The sequence below is a fragment of the Barbus barbus genome (assembly GCF_936440315.1).
Source record: "Barbus barbus genome assembly, chromosome: 36".
Classification (NCBI taxonomy): domain Eukaryota; kingdom Metazoa; phylum Chordata; class Actinopteri; order Cypriniformes; family Cyprinidae; genus Barbus; species Barbus barbus.
In genome coordinates this window covers 2,459,601-2,480,326 of record NC_136714.1, presented here as the reverse complement: position 1 = coordinate 2,480,326, position 20,726 = coordinate 2,459,601, and the positions used below count along the sequence as shown (strand labels likewise).

General features: G+C 37.2%; 2 protein-coding genes across 2 annotated transcripts in view; one reads left to right on the top strand and one right to left on the bottom strand.

Annotated features, from left to right (window-relative positions):
* The window catches only part of LOC306855729 (PDZ and LIM domain protein 4-like), a 35,248-nt gene extending 30,454 nt beyond the window's left edge, over nt 1–4,794 (top strand). Inside the window, exons 6-7 of the mRNA XM_079394559.1 lie at nt 552–705; nt 2,280–4,794. Of these exons, the coding sequence (XP_079250685.1) occupies nt 552–705; nt 2,280–2,484 (359 nt within the window). The 3' untranslated portion in view covers nt 2,485–4,794. The remainder of the gene's footprint in view (nt 1–551; nt 706–2,279) is intronic.
* A 5,174-nt stretch (nt 4,795–9,968) lies between these two features.
* LOC306855719 (H/ACA ribonucleoprotein complex subunit DKC1-like) lies at nt 9,969–20,558 on the bottom strand. Its single transcript, XM_079394547.1, has 15 exons — nt 20,485–20,558; nt 19,869–19,921; nt 17,678–17,764; nt 17,257–17,348; nt 16,283–16,467; nt 16,114–16,178; nt 14,328–14,454; nt 13,034–13,164; nt 12,568–12,711; nt 12,363–12,483; nt 12,041–12,159; nt 11,857–11,960; nt 10,932–10,980; nt 10,696–10,851; nt 9,969–10,364 (listed from the first exon to the last, which is right to left on the bottom strand). The coding sequence occupies exons 1-15, from the start codon at nt 20,498–20,500 to the stop codon at nt 10,299–10,301; spliced, it is 1,515 nt and encodes a 504-aa protein (XP_079250673.1). The 5' UTR covers nt 20,501–20,558; the 3' UTR covers nt 9,969–10,298.
* Between the last annotated feature and the right edge of the window lie 168 nt (nt 20,559–20,726).

The following is a 20,726-nucleotide window of genomic DNA, read 5'->3' as shown; positions in this document are numbered from 1 at the left end:
TAGAACTTTTAGTGCTGTCACTTTATTGAAGGTGTTTGATCATTATAATCTAGGAAAAAAACATAAAATAACAGTTTTACACTGTAAAAAAAAATCGTAAAAAAACGGTCAAACAAAAACCGTAAAATTAAGGTTAAATATCTTAATTCAAACAAGGAAAAACCTGTAAAATAACAGGGTTTTTTTCTAAAACTTTTAATGAAAAAATCTGTAAAATGATAGTTTTTGCACTTTATTGGAATTAAGATATTTTTCATTTATTTTACGGTTTTTGTTTGGCAGCCGTAGCTGCCAGTCATTTGACCGTTTTTTTACGATAATTTTTTTTACAGTGTAGGTATACAAGTAGGTATACAGGCAGGTGTGTTGAGGCAAGTTGGAGCTAAACTCTGCAGGACACCGGCCCTCCAGGATCAAGTTTGGTGACCCAAGAACTACAACAAACGGCTTGTTCCATTCTCAGATCCTGTCTTAGTAGAATAGTTGATTATTTGCTGTAGATGAGCATTATAATATTTTGTGCACTTGACTTGAGTTTATTTTCCTTGCAGGGGTCTCACCCGTGGACAGACATGGGGTCAGAGGCTTGCGTTCCCCAGTCAAATCCCCCGTCCCGAAGCTTGGCAGCCCCATTACGGCTCCTCTGGCACCCATCCCCGGCTTACAGAAGCTGCCGCAGTGCACACGCTGCGCAAACGGCATTGTGTAAGTGTGACGTTGTGCTTCTTACCGGTTTGTTGCAATACATAGCAATATTTGCCGAGAAAAGCCCCCAAATGAACATTTAGTAAGACATTAAATAGAATGCAAAGACATAGCAAATGACATTCAAAGCCAATGAGTTTGAACACGAGCCTACAAGCTTTAACTCGCTATTAATGAAAGACTTTAACAATACCGGCACGCTCATTGAGTATGTAATTGTTAATGAAGCCAGACCTGCTGCAGCATGTGTTCCTCCCACTGCACAGGTGATCCAGATATTACTGTAAGTCACTCTACCGCTGTTGGCACTTTCCCACAGTTTCCACTAAAAATGAGTAAACAGTGAGATCATATGATAAGGAAGTTCCACAGAAGAGTGAAACACTGTGTCCATTGTAAATGCTGTTGACAGATATTATTGCGTTCAAATATAAGAGGAAGTGGATTTCCAGCTAACAAGTTCTAATATGTTCTCTGAAATGTCCAGGTTTGGTGAACTTTAAGAGAACATTGCATTTTTTTGCAACATATGAGAATGTTACTTTAGAATGTTCTCTAAACATTCTAAAACAAGTAGTAACAGTTAAAGGCCAGATCCCTTTGAAAGAACGTTCCATTAACGTTACAGCACAAGCATTTGTTCATAGCGTGCGGGAGAACCTTGGACTTTCCCTGTTAGCTGGGTTAGTGCTATGGATTCAATCAGCCGTCAGGTTCACATAACAGACATTTGTCCAGGACAGTAGCTTTCTGTTTCTGTTTTATGTCTAGGTTGTGTCCGATTAGCCAGGAATTTACCGTTTACTCTGTTACTGAACAAACGTTATCTGGCTATAATCCTGCTTTAGAAATCATACAAGCCTTTTTGAATGAGTCTATCCATAGAGGTCTGTAGTATTGGAGTAGTTTTTAAAGAAAATATAGTCAAACATTTCTGCAGATGAACATACACTGAAAAAAGTAAATTTTTATATTGTCTAATTGAAAATCATGGTTTAAATCCATTTTGTTCAGTTTGTCTAAGAGCAAATAACACTTCCTGATAGAAAAATGAAAAGAAACCAGTTGTTGATGTATATTTTAAAAATAAATCACAGTAAACTTTAAGCTTGTTCTAAATTAAATCAAAAATAATTAAAATAAATGATAATGAGCACTCATTTCTTTCACTCTTTCATTACTCTGTATGGATGTTTTTGAAAAAGAAATATGTTTGATTCAATATTTTGAAATCAAAATTTATGATTTGAACCAAAACTATTTTAATTTGAGAAAAACTAGTACATTTGGCAGTAACACAATATATTTGTTATACTACTTGAGAGGATGCACAGTCATTTTTAGTTCACTATAGCAATCAAATTGAACAATGATACTTTTTTGTATTAATTTATTTCTTAAAAAGAACCTGAAAATATATTTCAGATGTTTGTAAGGAAATGTACTTGGATACTCCAAATTGTGTTGCATTTGGAATGAAACATTTATGAAGCACAAACACTAAAAAGTGTTTATAAGATTTGTCCTTAAAATCTCAGAGCATTAAGTGAAATTTAAGAATTGTCTTATCACAGGGGAACCATCGTGAAGGCCAGAGACAAGCTCTATCATCCCGACTGCTTCATGTGTGATGACTGTGGGCTGAATCTAAAGCAGAGAGGATACTTCTTCATCGATGAGAATCTGTATTGTGAGACGCACGCCAAGGCCCGTGTGCAGCCTCCTGAGGGATACGACGTGGTGGCTGTGTATCCCAACTCCAAAGTGGAACTGGTCTAAGCACGCACACACTCCTTAACCCAAACACACACACACACACACACACACAGGTTTGCCTTGAGGATTCAGCTTGGCGAAGTGGAAATGAGAATAACAAACTGAAATTTCTTTTTCAGTCCCTGCTCAACTTTAACCTGGACTCTGTAGCTTGTTAACCTGCAGTTCACCTTCTACTGAAATCGAGCAGCACTTATTCCTAGGTTAGACAGCCTTCCTACAGAGCAGTTTGGTGTTGCTTTAAGAGGAAAGTTTGAAACGCAAGATAACAGAATAGACAAAACAACATGTTCCAGAAGAACCTAAATTCCAGTGGCACACCAGCGATTTATTTTTCTCAAAGCTGTGGTGAACTGAGGTGCTCGAAAAGACCACGAAGAATGTCTCGAGCCATGCGGAAAATGGAAATGGTATTCATTTATTCAGAAAGTTTGGGATGGTGTGTTTATTCTTTGGCTAAGAAGCCAAGACGCGTGTTGTTTTTCGACGATCTAGCTTCCATCACCAAATCCAACTTGATCTTTGCCGTAAACCGAAGAAAAGGAGACTGCATTTGATTGGCTCTGAGCAAATTTATGCTATATGCATGTTGTATGTGAATGTGATTTGACACCTAATAACAGTTTTCTGTTCATTTCTGTCACAAATATGCATTGCATTCTCAGAAGAAACGTCTGTTTTCCCGTTCACATCAGCTATCATCATGGCGAAGCAACCATTTGAAGAAAATATTGCTAAATCAGGCCATACATACCAGCATCTTATCTATTTAGGATGTTTTCTGTCATAAAGCTAGCTAGCTGAATAGTAATAGTAAAGTAGATATACTTCTATTTTTTGGCTTTTCTTTAAGTGGTGAAGCTTTTGTAAATTCTGTAAAAATGAGAAATGTTTGTTTTTCTAGTTTCTTATGAATGATATATATGTGTGGGTTTTAAAAACGTGTAACACAAAACTCTTCTTTGTTGTACTAAGGACCTTCTGTAAATAATTTTGAATGCTAACAGATCATCTTTCAACCGAAAACAGTTACTTATAGTCATTTTAATGTAATAATGCGTCATTCCCTTCTGTGGAACACAAATGAATAATGGTGTACAGATGCAGTTAAGCTACTAAAAAGCAGCATGAAAGTATTATAAAAATAGTCTGTATGAGTTGTGTGCTGCAGTGCGAGTTCTCTGAAGCCAAACGATAAAATTGTGTGCGAAAAAGACCAAAATTGAAGTCATTATTGTGTTGCAGGTCAGTTTGACTCATATTCCATTTTCAAAACTGCTTTATAAGCACACTGGTTTAAGTATTTATTTCTTCTTGAGATTCTGTGACTGTTTCTCATTTACAACGCACATCATTTTTTTTTTTTTTCCATAAAATTTGCCGACCATTTGGAAAACGGCAAATAGTTTCGCTTTGAGAATCTGACATGACATAAAAGAGCAGATGCAATTTACAATAAGTACAAATAATATTAGATACGATTTATACTTAGTTGTCATAATTTGAATCTTGGTGTGCACATTTTTTTGTCTATTCAGCTATTTCTTTTTTAAATGTGGGGACAATTTGACCCCTAACGCGATAAACGAAGATTAATACATTTCTCATATTTTGTATTTTTTAGTCTCTGACAAGCTACAGTAGAGGTTTTCTGTTTTTAGTTGACTCCAACACAAATATAATACCCAGATTTTTAACGCAACAGATGGGTTAAGAATGTGTCTAAAAACCCTCCTGAATGGTTTTTAAAAAAGCGCAGTACTTTTTTCCCCTCGGTTACGTGAAAAGAGGGAGAATCTGAAACGGCTCATTCTGAGAGACTGTTCGTGATTTATGGGTTTTATACTAAAATGAGTTGGTGGATTTTTAACATTATAGGCTGTTTTTTTCACACACTGCGGGCACACAGCTGTGTTCAAACACCTTATAAAATAGGTCCCCTTTAAACATTTCTGGTTCTCACATGAAGACCTTGATTAGCTCATTCAGGTGTGTTTAATTAGGACAGGAGCCAGGCTCTGCAGGTTTGGACACCCCTGTACTAAACAGCTCCACGGAAGAAAGCCATGCAAGTTTGGAATCACATTAAACCGAGCAACAGATTGTGTTACATTCGTTCACATGTGACAAAAAGGAAAGAAAAAGAAACAAGCAGGTTTGTTTTGAGTCCTCCCAGAGCTCCTGTGGATGCGTTTCCATACTATTGCCAAATAACCATTTGCTGTTTTTATTGAAACAACAAGCCCCTTTGCTTTTGCTTATCAGACACACTCTGTATAAGTGACCAACATTAAAATCCTCCACTTTCACTGCAGTTGGCTTGTTTCTTCAAAGCACTTCATGCAGACATAAGTTTCCGTGGTTTAAATGAGCATGTTTTCTTGAAGAAATTTCATCCAGCTGAGAGGATTTCATGTAAAATGAGAGGGGTTTGTGTTTTCAGCTGTCAAGGTCAAAATGCACTTCTGATGCATGGCTCTCGCTCAGTGGCCTCTCCATAATCAGAAGCAGAACTACAGTTGCTTTTCACATTCCATTTCTACTTTTTCTCTATCCTTCACCATCTCCAACCACAATGAGGGCTGTTGCAGTTCCCACATGTGAAATAAAATGACTCGGTCTAAAATGCGCAGTGGTTAATACTGCGGCAAACCCTTGGACTCTCCATCACTTTTGCCAAGCTTGACTCAGTGAATGCTTCAGGTCGGGTCATGCTAAAAATATTGTAGAGCATGTTGGTACTTCATACTGAGCCGTTTTCTTCTCAAAACTTTGTGGTTAAGGGTGTAACAAAAAATGAAATGAACTGGGACTATAGATTAGAAATGTCTGTTAATGAATAATGAGATTTCTCCCGCTGTGTTGATGTAGGGCCCCGTATTTATACTTTTTAACACTTTTATTACACTCAGATTTGACAAATAATTTAAAACTGTTAAACAAATATGATCTTTAAAGCATTGACTCATAATTCAAATTAATGCAATCTTCATTTGTGGGCCACATCTTGACTGAAGCTTTGAAATGTAACTTTTTTTTCAGGAAACTCAATCTAATATATTTTTGTCAATCATTTTTTCATTATTATTTTGAATTTTGGGGGGATTTTATGATGCTATGCAATATTTATCAAATTTTATGAGCTATTTTTACCATTATTTTTTTCGTATTCTTTCGCATTTCCTATGTTGGTCATTTTTACCGAGTTCATCCCATTCTGTTGAAGCAAACAAATATTGTAACAAATCCATTTATTTCCCATGTCCATCATTTTTGAACATGAAAGTGTTACTTTTTATTTTTTTTGACCCTTTAACATATCCGAATTATGTCCACGTTTTTTTTTTTGTGTGTATTTACAGAGCTAATGCAACAAAAGTTACCAAGTATCATTTCATTCCAATGAAGCTAAAAAAAAAAATTTGGTCAAAATGACTGTAGAGGACCAGAGGACCTTAAGGCTAAAATATCCAATTGTGAGTCAAATAGCCATGTCTTAAAACTCTTCTGTGGTTGCTCAGCTAGATAAATAATATTTGAGAAATTCTCAGGAATTTCTCTTTGGATAATTTCTTTCTTCTTCCTCAATAAAATGTTCATGAACGCAGCGCCCGGAAGACAAAGTATGCTAGTGAACAGCATGATCACGCTCGTGAGACTAGCATCAAACCAGCATGGAAATTTATGGTCATTTCAGTGGGGTCACTAGTTTTGAAACGTCGTAAAGATCCGCTGGGAGAACCAGAGGCATGCATACAGAAGCAGATCTCTCTTGTGCTGAGTCAGAGAGTGCTGGCAGCACACTTCTCAAGACCAAGTTTGGACAAAACTGTGGAAGGCAGATGTGGAGAGGGCTGGGATGGAGTATGGTTTAGATTAAGAGCAGAAAAATAGAAGCAGATATCTGAAGATCTTCCTATGCAACATAGCTAAAAATAAACCAAAAGCCTTGTGTATTGTAAAAACCATCAGCAATCGTTATACAACCATTAGAAGGTGTCTCAAAAAACTCCTGAAGGTCACTCCACTTCTGTGCCAAGACCTTACAACAACTAGTCAGAAATATATAGTGAATTACGAGCATATAACAGAACATTTCATAGGTCACAAATATGCTTAATGTGTTCTGGCATGTAATATAATAGTAACTGCAATAGTCTTTAGTAGAATTTATCATACAAGACAAGAAGCAAACAGGATTTGTCGAGAAAGTAAACCAGCATGTCGGTATAAAGAGTATTTCCGGGAACACTTTAGAATAGGGAACACTTATTCACTATGACTTTTCGCTCAATAAATTCCTCATTTGCTGCTCATTAATAGTTAGTAAGGTAGTTGTTAAGTATTGGGTAAGATTACGAATGTAGAATAAGGCATTAATATGTGCTTAATTACTACTAATAAATGGCTAATATTCTAGTAATATGCATGCTAATAAGCAACTAGTTAAGAGACCCTAAAATAAAGTGTTACCGTATTTCCTTGCTTTAGTGTAATGTCATGGAAAAGTTAACAGGGAAAAGGAAAAGCCATTTAATTGTTTCATTATTCATTTTAACAACTGGTACCTGACATAGAACTGGAAATCCAACACAGTGATCTCTAAATGATCTTTTCCACAACGAATGACTGGAAATCACTCAAATTTGTTGGTAAAAAAGATTGGGAACCTCTTCTGAAATGGCCAAAGGCACAATAATTGAGTCTTTCTTTACTGTATTTATGTGTGAGAAAATGGCAAACATATAGCAGAGCAAACTGCAGTATAATTAGTGGTTTCACAGAATCCAAAATCCAGCGGCTTCTCAAAACAGTTCGTCTTACTACACAAAGTTCCCAAAGTGTGCTAAACGAGGTCATTAGAGGCAATAGGAGGGAAACCCCTGCTCTCCAAAGCTATAATAAAAACAATAAATGTTCTTTCATGTATAGCCAGAAGAACCCGGGTTGCCAAGTGCACGGTTTCCCTGCAAAACTCTGTAATTGTTTCACAGACTGCATACATTTTTTTACTGAAATGTTTGCATGAACATACTCACTTCCCAGTGTATGCTTTTACAAATAGAGGGACTGTGTGTGTGCTTTGGGAAAGTGTAGGGTTTTGTTCTGTTTGGGCTTCAAATATTAAATGGAGGGCCACATAGTGAAGTCTCAGCCTCAGACGTCACGCCCACGAACCGTTGGCTGAATGTCTGACGCATAAGACAGACATTCTCATGTTTCTGTGTTGAGTATTCGCTGTTACCACAACGTTTTGTTGTAATCGTGAGTGTACACAAAAAAAAGTAGACAACAGTTTCGATTGATGTATAACACTTAGTTGTGTGACTAAAATCAACAGAGTATTTTTAGTGTCTTTTGCACTGATAAGAAAAAAAATACTACGCTATTAAATCTATTTGTGAACATTAAACATTCTTAGATGCATAGCATTCATGTTGTCGTTTCAACATTCATCAAAGGACAACATGAAGCGTGTTAAACAATAACAATTAGTTTCTCAGATATAAAATGTATTTTTTTGTTTACTAGTACAAAGCATGCGTGAGTCTATAAAACCACATACTCCTGATATTAACATGCTCACAACTGTTGTTTTTTTTTTGGTTGTTTGTATTTTATTGAATCAGGTACCTGCACCACAGATGAATCCTGATGACTTTCTTCTAACTGTTTTCCTCTGAGAGCGCTGTACCAACATCAGATGTTCAACTACACTGATATTCTATGGTAAAACAAGCTCCTTTACTATTGATCGTTTTGTTTTTTTCTTCTTGAATCCACGGAAATAAGCAGAAACACTTAAATAACGCACGTATATATCAGGTATGATTTACTTGTTTCACTTGTTGAACAGAATCTGTTGCAGGAATGAGTCTGTTCACATCTCTGTGGTTAGATCAGTGTGCACAATGTGTCTGAGACCTTCATTATGTATGTTTTGATTATACTGTGTTGTAAATAAAATACAAATAATTTAAAATATATATTTTTTTCAGTCTCCTCACACGGTCTTACCTGCCTCAGTCACACTCATGGGCCACAAAAAGTATTCTCGTAGCTTCGTAAAATTACGGTTGAACCTCTGATGTGCATGGCCTGTTTTACTGATGTCCTTGCTATGTTTCTGAGCCTTGATCTTAGTAGTAACCTTGCGGTCTATGGAGGGTCAGAAAGCTCTCAGATTTTATCAAAAATATCTTAATTTGTGTTCAGATGAGCCAAGGTCTTATGGGTTTGGAACGACATGAGGGTGAGTAATTAATGACAGAATTTTAATTTTTGGGTGAACTAACCTTTTAAGTTTTATCATTGGTAGAATATAATAGTTGAATATGGTACAGTATAATATAGTAGTAGTCATGCTATGGTGTCAAACCATGAACCCGCAGCAACAGTGTAAAACTACAGTGTCTCCTTTCTCTCCTGCTCTCCTTCATGAGGAACCGCAGGCGTCTCTTCAGGACGAGGATGGAGAGCCGCCTTGTGGTCGATGAGAAATTACCCCGTTTACACACTCGCCTCTCCACGAGGTCGCTGTCCCATAATCAACTCCATAAAACGCTGTAAACACACGATAAACACCGTTGATACATACAATCGTAGGGGCTCAAACAGAGCAGGTGATTCTCAGACAAAAAAGAATAAATTACTGTAAAATGTTTAGGTAGCCTATTAAAATAGTGTCAAAACACACAGCATTCAAAATACATGAATGTGAAGATACTTCAGAGATATTTTACTCAAGAATTTCTAGGGGTGCCAATAATTGTGTCCAACGTGTATTTGAGAAAAACATTTCATAATGACCCCCCCATTTTAAATTCTTATCCAATGAAAGGTTAGATTGTGAATTTTGTTAATAAAAGATCAAAAGTATTAACAATGCAGATTAATTTTCACAGCCGCCTTTGATCACATTTACTAAGGGTGCCGATATTTTTGGCCATGACTGTATACACATAGCAGCTTATTGCATTAAATATATAAACACGTGTGTGTGTGTGTATATATAACTTGCTTGGTTCAATGCAATAAACTGTCTATTTTCTGTGACTAATGTTGTAGGCCTATGGTTAGGAGAAAGAGCCCACTGATTATCAGTGACAACTGATATTTATACAACAGACCGCATTAAATGCATAAAGACCTGAATGATTTACAAGCCATCAGAATTTAGTCTTCTCAGCCATATCAAAAACTCCACCAGATGGCATGTTATTGCTCATTTTGGGCCTCTGAATAAAATTGGCGGGGGGTTTTTTCTTCCTCAAATATGTCCATATTTTCCTGTATCATACTATGAGAATATATTTATATTTTTGGGGGGGAATAAAGCTATGAATTCTTTATTACTGAAATGGAAATGAAGAAACTGACAACTAAACAGATTTTCAATAATAAGACTGAACCCTGCAGCAACGTATATAAATGAATGGGTCCCAGCAACCACTAAAATGGACACTGAAGGAAATTAGGCTTTTTTTGTGTGTAAAAAGTCAGTCATGTTTCATTTGATTACAGCATAACAATTTCTGTATTTACAATAAAAAAAAAATAATCCATTCAAATACATGAATAAACCCAGGCAGCATGGGGTTTCATTTGGACAATATATATATAAAAAAAAAAAAAAAAAAAAAAAAAAAAAAAAAACTTAACCGCAACCATTAACAGGCAAACTCATGGCCTTTGACCGACCCGCCGTCCACTATGACACTGAACACTGACAGGTGGCTGAGGATGGAAGAAAGAGTTCCCATTTGACAAGTCTGCTGTTAAATTTACTGGTGCAACAATATCACACGAGTCTCTGTTCATTCTGCGTCAGCCTCGGCATCCTTAGGTTTTTTCTTCTTTTTCTTCTTTGCGCTCTCCGTAACCTGTGTGTGAAAAAGTGCATTCAGAATTAGTGCTGTCAATCAATTAAAAATAAAATTAAAATTTCTGTAATAATCGATCAATTGCCTATTAATATATTTATATTGTTATAATCTCAATAAAGTCAGTCAATCTCCAAATAAATGTAGAAACATGACAGTATATTTTAAATGTGTTTAATGGCATCTTTTTACGAAGTAGCCCGTTATTAACGAAGGCCAGTATCATATCAATACTGCTACTGATGTCTCAAATGCATTTTTCATTAATTATAGCCATTATAAAAATGCAGTATAACTTAATATTTAACAGGCTTTGAAAAATATCACTCGCCTCAGTTTCTTCCTCTGCTGGAGCCTCAGCCGCTGCTGCTAGCTTCAATTTCTTTTCTTTCTTCTTTTTCTTCTTTTCTTTCTTGATTTCTTCTTTCGTCTTTGTGTCCTTAGCAGCCGCCGCGTCACTTTCGCTTCCGCTCTCATCTCGTTTCCTCTAGAATACCCCAGAGAAATTGTTAATTCGAGACCAATATGAAAGAGAGCAAATGTATCCATGCTCTTCAGAAATCATACCTTTGATGGCGTCTGAGCAGCCTCGGCGCTCTTTTTCACCTTGGGTGCGCTAGGAGAGGAAAAACGAAAAATGTTCAGTTCCAAACCAATGCAGCTCATGAGTCTGAAGGAAGTGTGTGAGGGTTTGTCCACAGAGCTCAGTCGCTGCAGACGGCACGGTCCTGGGCTCGGGGTTTCACTTTAGCAGACAGACTCCATCTAGGGTCACAGCAGACTACAAAGGGATAAGTCTGCAGAAACAGCAATATTTATTCCCTGATATTCAGGCATATTAGTTTTGTAATATTTGGTCCACTGATGATTTGCGACAACCTTTGGGCGCTTTAATGGTGCGTTTACACCAATTGCGAAGTGAATATTTGCATCCCGTCACTAGCTCTAGATTACTCACGGATGTTTCTGGAGAATAAAAAAAAAAAAAACGCATCACGCGATCAACCATGGTGGAGAGAACTACGATTGTTGCTTTGTACCTGTTGTGGAAGTCCCAAATACGCCGGAAAGCCAAATGCCAGCATGTCTGGGTTCATCCAGAGGCGGATGAGTATTACTCCTCCATTACGGCGCGTTACATTTTACTACTGTATACACGTTATATATAAAAAAAAATAAAAATAAAAAAATAAAATAAAATAAAAACGTTGATCAGGGTTGGAGCCAAACTCTGCAGGAAAGTGAATCTCACGAGCCAGATGTGAGTATCGCTGATTTAAAGACTACATTACTGACCATAACACATCCTACCAGTCTATTTTGACAATTTGATCATGTCATTACAAGAATCTTTTGATGCAACGGGAAGCAACTCTTAAATTTAATCCAAGCTGATTGTTATTGTTGCTGCTATTGTGTTGAAAATAAAGATTTGTGATATTGTTTGTGATCTTCATAAGTAAAACAAATATCGGCACAGATGCAAGTGTACCTGTAGTCTACGTAGCCCTCTTTCCAGTCTGTAGGGGTGCTGCCGTTCGGTTTGCCATGTTTGTCAAGAAGTCCTTTTTGGATCATCATTTTCTTCTGACTGGCCTGAAATGCACGAGTTTTTAAAATACACGTAAACACCGATTTCACCAATTAGCAGCGTGATTTCTCTGAACGTTTCTCACCTTCGGTCCAAGGCCCCATTTGCGTGGATACGTGTCTCGCTCCATAATGACCCTCTTGATTTTGGCAACAACACCGTGGTCACATGTGGATATGACGGCTGTTGTCATCAGGGCAACCGCTGAGAAAAAAGCAAAACAAAACTCAAATCTGCAAAAATGGCATGGGGGCTGTTACTCTGAGCAGATGCCAGTATCTCACACAGCCATCAGTCTTGGGTGATAGATAAGACGGTCATCTTTGCAGTAATGCTCATGCAATCTATCTCACATCATGTGGCTTAAAACTGTGCATGCTGGGGCCGAGAGATGTGTTAACATTTACCTGTGCAAATGGCTTCTCCTTTCGCAGTTATAATGACTATGTCTTGATTCACTTCGATACCATCTTCATACCGCAGGACACCCGGTAGCATGATCTTAGCGCCGTAACATATAGCGTTCACCTGTTACACAAAAAGTTTCATTGGACCGGCCGACTTCAAAACTGGTCTGGAACGTTGAATTGCATAATGAACAAGTTTTCATACAGCGCTGTCCTTCATGACGATCCTTTTGTGGGAGATGAGGAGTTTTTCCAGAGGGTAGATCACTCTCCTCAGGTAAGACTCGTCTTTGTTGTGGTCAAACTGCCACTGGGCATCCATCACGTCATGCATGGTCACCAGGTTATCCTTGGAGAAACAAACACTGGTATCAGCCAATGTGGCCTTGATCATTCAAAAGTCTTGCAACAGATGAATTAAAAGTTTCTGATGCAAACATCTGAACCTTTGCATTTTACGCAAGTAAATATTGTATTTGTTCATGCAATGCATGTAGTTTAATGTAGGCTGAAGTTTTATAAAAGGTGGTCAAAGCACAACCACTTCGTGTTTCTATTGTCATCCAGCCATTTTCTGTACCAAAGATTAATTACCAGAACTGGGGAGAAAGCCCAGATCTGAACTCAACACTTTGGTTCTGCAGACTTCAGCGAGCAAGTTATCGACGTACCTTTTCACCCATCACACCGGAGCGCACTCGCCGCAGCTCCTGCATCTGACCGCCAACTCCCAGCAGCAGACCCATATGAACACACAGAGTCCGGATGTATGTGCCCGCTTCACAGCTCACCCAGAAAATACCTGCACACCATATGAGAGCACACAATTACTCTCAATCTTGCACTTTTCAAACAAAGTCATCGTAGTACATAAAAGCCATCAGTCAAGGGTGATAGATAGCTGGTCATCTTTGCACAGAGTGCTACTGCAATCTACATCACATCATGTGGCTTCAAAATAAGAGTCAACATCCAACTGCATTCACAATAGGGCTGGGTGATACGACTAAAAATCACAATTTTTCCATTTCAAATTATATTGAATCATGATATTTACTTATGACAGTGTTGGGGAAAGTTACTTTTAAAAAGTAATGCATTACAATGTTGCGTTACTCCATAAAAGTAACCAATTGCGTACCTTTTTATGCATTAAATTACTTTTGCATTTGTCACCTAGGCTGGTCTTGCTTATTTGTTTTTTTAACAAACAAAAAGATTTTTGGTAACTAAAGACCTTTTACTTATTTGAAAAAGTAACTGGCACTTCATTGTTTAAAGTAATGAGTTCCTTTACTAGTTACTTGAAAAAAAGTCATCTGATTACGTAACTTGCGTAACCTGTAATGCATTACCCTTACACTTTTATTAAGGGGGTTTGTTAGACTGAATGCAAACAATTTTACAACAAAACACTGCATTTTTATTTTTTGCTGCACAACAACTGTATAAATTAAAGTGGATGAAAAACTAGCTTGTATATATTTTGTTTTGCATATACTTACACAATTCTGTAATTATAACTCTGTAATAATTTAAACCAAACTTTTGATGAAAATCGACAGCACTTAAGGTTTTTAAATCAAAACGGTATAAAGCTGGTAAAGTGATGCGAAGCAGCTCTGGAGATAAAGTTCACACGTTCATGTTATTATACATTTCAAATGACCCTTAAAAAAAAAAAAAAAAAAAAAAAAAAAAAAAAAGTCATGTCATGCGTGTTTGAGTGTATCAGACGAAACTACAGCCTTCACTCACACAGAGACATTCAGACTTAGACACATGCACTGACTGCTGCTCTATTTATTTTACTGTGGGATCACTGTTAGATGAATCCAAAGTAAAAATGTCTGTAGATTATCGTTAGACAAATTTGTATCACCCAGCCTTATTTTTGTAAAACGTAAATAGAAATAAGGTGCAGATTTCTTGTCGACTTCAATTAAACCTTTTAAAAGTTCCTACCTAATCGTCTCTCTGAATCATATTCAATAAGTTTGCTGTCATAGATGGTTCGCACTCGCAGCTGGCGCTTCACAGCGGCGATGAGCGGAGGCCTCTGGAACAGGGCTCCTGTCAAACACTCCATAGCCTGCAGAGAAAAACACAAAACACTCAGAATTTCTCTCTCAGACGTCCTGTAGCCATTTACACTCACACGGTCCGTGTGTGCGTGTTCAGACGTGTCAGCTCTTCTTTGGTGAAACCAGGCCCTCCAAACCTGCATGATCTTCCAGACCAGCGGCTGCAGAAGAACACTGCAGCAGACAGCAGGAGACCAGAGAGAGAGGAGGCCCGGAGACACTCAGAGAATGGATAAAACAAGCTCATCATCACACACAACAGCGAACCGCCACGCTAACAACCTACACTATCTGCTGAATGAAGAGAAGTATTCAAGACATCAGAATCTCAATGTCAGAAGGAAAGAGCATTTGGGTCTCACACAATTAAATATTGGGGGGTTGGCCACACTAAAAGGCCTGTTAGACATATTGGGTGTGATAAACTTTAATTTGACTGAATGATTGCTGATGCAGCCGTTTATACCATCAAACATGTGCATGCAATCAATGCAACAATTTGTATAGAGAGTAAAATGTAACTTGGCCAAAAAATTGTGTTTTCCTATTTTTGAAGTACAGAAAGTGCTCAAATCTGTGTTTCTTCACTCTTATTTTAATATTCATCCGATTAACAAATGTCTTGTATGCGTTTGTGTTAATGGTTGTGTTTGACTCATCCCATCTTTTTAAATCTAAGGGGAGAACAACCAGTTGTGTTTTTAACCTAATAAAACCTAGTTTCAAATTTGATCATTTAAGGCCCCTAAACTAAATCAAAACTTTGCTGATAATCCTGTTGTTCACAATCTACTACATTTTTTTTTAAATCAAGAAAGATAGTTTAGTATTGTTTAGTAAAAAGATTGTTTAGTACAAATTTCCACTTGCACGCTTTAAAGTGTCTTTGCTGTGAAATATTTACGGATTTTTATAAAATAAACAACTATGATATTATCAGTAATATTTCAAGACTGAAGCACCTGAGCTATCCTTGATTACCCAGACATCATTTTTATTTTTTATTTTTTTTAATCAGCGAGTCTCAAATGTGATCAGGCTTTTGAGGAACGTTTATTTGCTCATCTCTCAATCATCATTGCATTATGTTTATCAAACTAAGCATTAATCTTTTTTGGCCATACAAATAACAGCACCTGCACCAAACTTGAGCATTATGCTCAGTTTGAGCCTCTGAATAAAACTGATTCCTCACGTATAGGCTTCACATTCTCACTAAATCATACTATGAGCCTTAAAAGCCTCATTTATCAACAAAATTAATATGCAGACACTTTAGATTTTGTCTAAAGGCTCAATAAACCTTTGATTTTTCTGTCCACTTCATATTTCAGGCTTTACAGGGTTAAAGGTGAAAATTAACTGTGGTAACCAACATCATGGGACAAGCACTGTTGACTGAGCTAAGAATATCCCCGTCACAATTCTGCACATCAGCTTGCTATAAAACTTAAATAATAAAGGCTTTCAAAAGTACATGCAAATGGATTCTTTAAGGTCTCTGGCAGTTAATAAATCTAATGTTTTTGGTCCAATTTAACATACAAAAGCACCTTTTAGAATTAAAATATATATATTTTTTTTAAAGATTTCTAACATCACAGAGTATATACAGTCATTCCGCCCAACTCGACTACTTGTTTGAAGCAGAACACAGTCCTACTTACCCTCGCTAGCTGGTGTTCGTTCTCTAGTGCATTGTGCAGCCGTACTATGCCCACATACTCTTTGCCTAAAAGCAACGGCACAAGAGTAGTAAGGAGAGGCCACTAATTTTACTGTAAGTGTGTGAGAACATATCAAACTCTTGATCTGGCAGCGTTACGACGGACCCACCTGCGCTCTGCTGAGATTTGACCAGTCGTGTAGCTCGATCCACACACACGATCAGGCAGCCCGTGACTTTAGGGTCAAGAGTGCCGCTGTGGCCTGTTTTGTCCACACGAAGAATTCTCTTGATCCAAGCAACGACTTCATGGGAAGAGGGGTTTGCAGGTTTGTCCAGATTAATGAAACCAGTCCTGGGCGGATGGATTAAAAAAAAAAACACTTGTAGGAACTCATGGTACAACTCATAACCTTGCATTTTTGGAGAAACCATCAGTCAAGGGTGATAGATAGCTAGTCATCTTTGCACAGAGTGCTACTGCAATCTACATCACATCATGTGGCTGTGTGTCATGTCTAATACTTAGGGATGTAACAATTCACTCAACTCACCATGCGATATGATACACGATTCTTATTTCATGATATGATTCTCACAATTTTAACAATCATAATTACTGCAAATTATAAATGAAAAAGTGTCCTTTTATTATTTCTCAGATAAAATGCTGCACATTTCTGAGGAATTGAAAAACAAACTAGAAAAAAAAAAAACAAATACAAATACAGGAAATCTCTCAATATAAATAAAGGTTTGCCTGTGCTCTTTCCATTTAAAATGAGAGGCAACCACGTGAAACTATACTACATTAAACATCTGAATGAAACAAAACCAGCAGATGGCCTGAATAAGATGCAGATTCACTCTCTGACAGCAGGTGGCGCTTATGGAACAGCAGAGACTGTGCAAAGCAGCACTGCACTTAAATACACTGCTTTAACATGCATTATACAGAGACAAGATGAAAGAAAATACCATCTAAACTCCTCTGAAGACAGTCAGTTCTCCTTAGAGATACACATAAAACGGTATCGCCAATAGTTTAAGAGCTCAACCGACTTGAATAGGCGCATTATCGATTTTCAACCGGCTCATGGTGCATCGTTACATCCCAATAACTTATTAATCCAGGATTTCATACCTGACATAATCATGTATGTTCCTCTTGAGTGGATTCGAGCCATGTGGCAGAGGAGTGTAATGAGCCGTCCTGATGTTGAGCTTATCGAAGTTCTGTAGAGGAGCAGGTTTATAGGTCACAACAAGAACACAAAGCAGAAGAGACTTTATCAAAACCCAAGTTTGCGTGTGTGATCAGACACGTCTACTCGTCTTTGCCAGAACCGGTCTGACCCTTGCACCAGCGCGTCAGATCCCGCCGCGGTCGACCCAATAGAACATTGGAGCAGCCGAGCAGAACCAGACCGCTGTAACCCTGCGGCCCAGAACGGACCACAAGGCCGCTGAGGGACAGAACCAGCAGCGCTCGGCGAATGGATAAACACGTTCATCACGCCACACATGCACTCGGTGAGAGGATCTGTGGGTAATCAGACACCAACCTTCAGCAGTAACGGCCATTGAGACGTGTCCAATCTTGCGACCTTAGATTCAGGTTTGATGAGGAAGTCTCCACTTTCTTGAATCTCCTGATGGCAACAATTTAAAAAAATGCATTAGGAAGCTGAATTTGAAAGTGACCAACATCTAGATTGAAATCAGATGGTTGTCGTCATAATACCAAAATTCAGTACTACAATAATTCTGTACAAGTCATCAATTCTTGAAACCATAAAAACTATTTTAACACGTAACTAAGATTGGTCTATTCAGTGGTCAAATACAGGGTTTCTGCTGATTTAGGATAAAATGGGATGTTCTTTCTCAGCATTTGTCTTGTTGACCAGTGAAAGCGTCTCAAGGTTCTCAAAATCAAGACACATTTACTTTGAAATAATTATGTAAATTTGTTTTCTGTGAAACAGATCTGAATTAAGTGAATTTGTGATTTAAAATCTGGCGAGCTCAGAAAAACTTGCTAAATTTGAGTTAGACCGTTCCGTTAGATTCACATTTTGTTCTCCCTCTCAAAACAAGATTTCATATCTTCATTTTGCATTAAGGAAATCAAGTACCTTAAGATAAGGTCATCTATTTATTTGTACTAAAATAAAGAAAAAGAGAGGAAATTTTTGCGCAACATTTAATGCCATGACTTTATGAATTTATGGCTTTCATTATGACTGCATTTGTAGCCTTCAATCCGTTGAGCACCATTTAAGTCCACTATATGGAGAGAAATATGCAACCCTCTACACTGAGAGTAAATCACTCACATATGCGACTAAATCTTCACTCTGGGCGACTAAATGACTGATATTAGCGACTGGCTAATAAATTCTCAGATTTTAGTGTGTGAGTTGGAGGCTAAGTATATAAGTTTAGCACACATATACATATATATACACATATACATACATATATATATATATATATATCTATTCACTCACAGAACCCTCTGACTGATCACTTCAGAGTTTCACTCTCCGTCAAGAGATGTGCTTTTTTTTTCAGTTCATCTGAATGGATGCAAAGCGCACCTGTATTTGACGCACCATTAACTCTAATGTGAAGCGCACGACTCCGTTGCACACGCAGACAGAGCAAGAGAGTCTTACATAACATGCAGAATTGACGCGCTACATGTAAACGATATTCTGTTGTATTTTCCTGTCCAAATAACAGCTCCTTTGCATTTTTTCAGTTTTTAAGAACTGCCGGGTTCTCCAGTAGTAGGCGGAACTAATGCAGAAACGACAATCTCATTGGCTGATTATTATCGTCCCTGTTTTGATTTCAGCAAATCAATTTAACGCAGACAACCTGATTAATATTCACGAATGCAGTTCATTAATCCTTAGTGCATTTTATAGTTTTTATTAATAGAATTCTTCCTCTTATAAGTTAGTTTTTCTCCTTTTTTTGTTTTTACCAACACAATGACCAAAACATCACCACCACCAGTCCTAAGTTCTGTTAAAATGACTACGCATTCATACATTAACAAGATTTAATTCTAATTACTAAAGTTCTACCATTAAATAATAGGCCTACTTGATTATCATATTATAATGCTTGACTGACTGATGTTAAGAGTATACTTTCAGAGTGTGTGTCTGGCGTTACTCCTTTTGAAAAAATAACTTGGATATTTTCTAGTAAATTAAAAATGCGTTACTTTACTAGTTACTTGAAAAAAGTAATCTGATTACACAGCTCTCGTTACTTGTAAAGCGTTCCCCCAACACTGCGTGTATATTATTTATATATATTATTTTTAATGTTTGTAAAATGGTGCGAAAAAGTCTGGCGAGTAAACTAAAAAATTTACTAGGTATCAGTAGAGGATTAAATATTGGAATGTTTTCCTCAAAAACCTTAATTTCTTTGCAACTGAAGAAAAAGACATGAATATGTTGGATGACAAAGAGGAGAATCAGGCATGTTTTTATTCTGAAGTGGTGTATTCCTTTAAGACCTGCACAAACCCTGCAAATATTTCAGAAAAGCAAGCAAATCAAATGACTATTCATCTTGGGAAATCGATTTTCTTCTCGTTGCATACCTAGTTATAACATTTGTGTCTGCAGAAATGTGTACTGATATCTGTACATGAAGTTAAACGCTATGTAATCTGCTGTTGTTAAACGTGCATGCATAACAGTTATATTAAAATATTATAATAAACATTACCCCAATTTCTCCTTCTGAGAACGTCTTCGTCTTTTTCTTCTTAGCTGATCCAACTGGGGACAAAATAAATCACTGTTACAAATCATGAATATCGATTTAGGAAAAGCTGATTTGAGTTTAACTGCACATAAAGCTGTGGCTGTAGTTAGCAGTAAGTTAGCTGCGGAAGCACGTGGCGTGTGCGGCCAGCACGTGGCGTCTGACTGATCCTTGCATTATTAGCCTTAAATTACATTAAACTACCGTCACTACAATTAACATTAGCAAAGTAAAACAGGATCACTTAAAACGTAAGTAACGTTATTAAGTGACAGTGATTTTAGGTTTTCAGAAATTGATAATTTAAAGCAGTTGCTAAATTCTGATCCCTTATTGCATTGTTATTTATTAAGACTATTTATTAAATTTTAATATGGCATGATATCAAGCAAAAATATATATTTCCTTAATACTAGCCAACTAATCACAGATTATTCATGTTGCGGAAATATGCTTAGATTTCCTACTACTGCTAATAGTAATATCAGTAAAACACATTACTTAAATTAGATACATAAACATAAATCTAGCATCTAAACATTAAAAAATACGCAAACGTGTAAAAACATGACCCTACTTTCTGCGCCCGCCATCTTCACTGCTGCGCGCTTCTGAGGACGATAGCACGTGTGACTGAGCGCGCATGCGCATTTCTCTGCAGAGCTCAGATCTCGGGATATGAAGCATCGCGATATCATAGCACTTTATCAACGAGAAATGTAAGGAACAATGAAATAAATTTTCTACCTACTAAATTTTGTGTTTTATTAACGTCTACACCTACCTCTAAACCTACCCCTTACAATAATTAAAAAATAG

Coding starts and splice junctions, on each gene's coding strand:
- LOC306855719 (XM_079394547.1), bottom strand. Junction 16,179..16,282: donor CAAATCTCAGCAGAGCGCAG/GTGGGTCCGTCG, acceptor CGTTGCTTTTAG/GCAAAGAGTATGTGGGCATA. Junction 11,961..12,040: donor AATGGGGCCTTGGACCGAAG/GTGAGAAACGTT, acceptor CGTGCATTTCAG/GCCAGTCAGAAGAAAATGAT.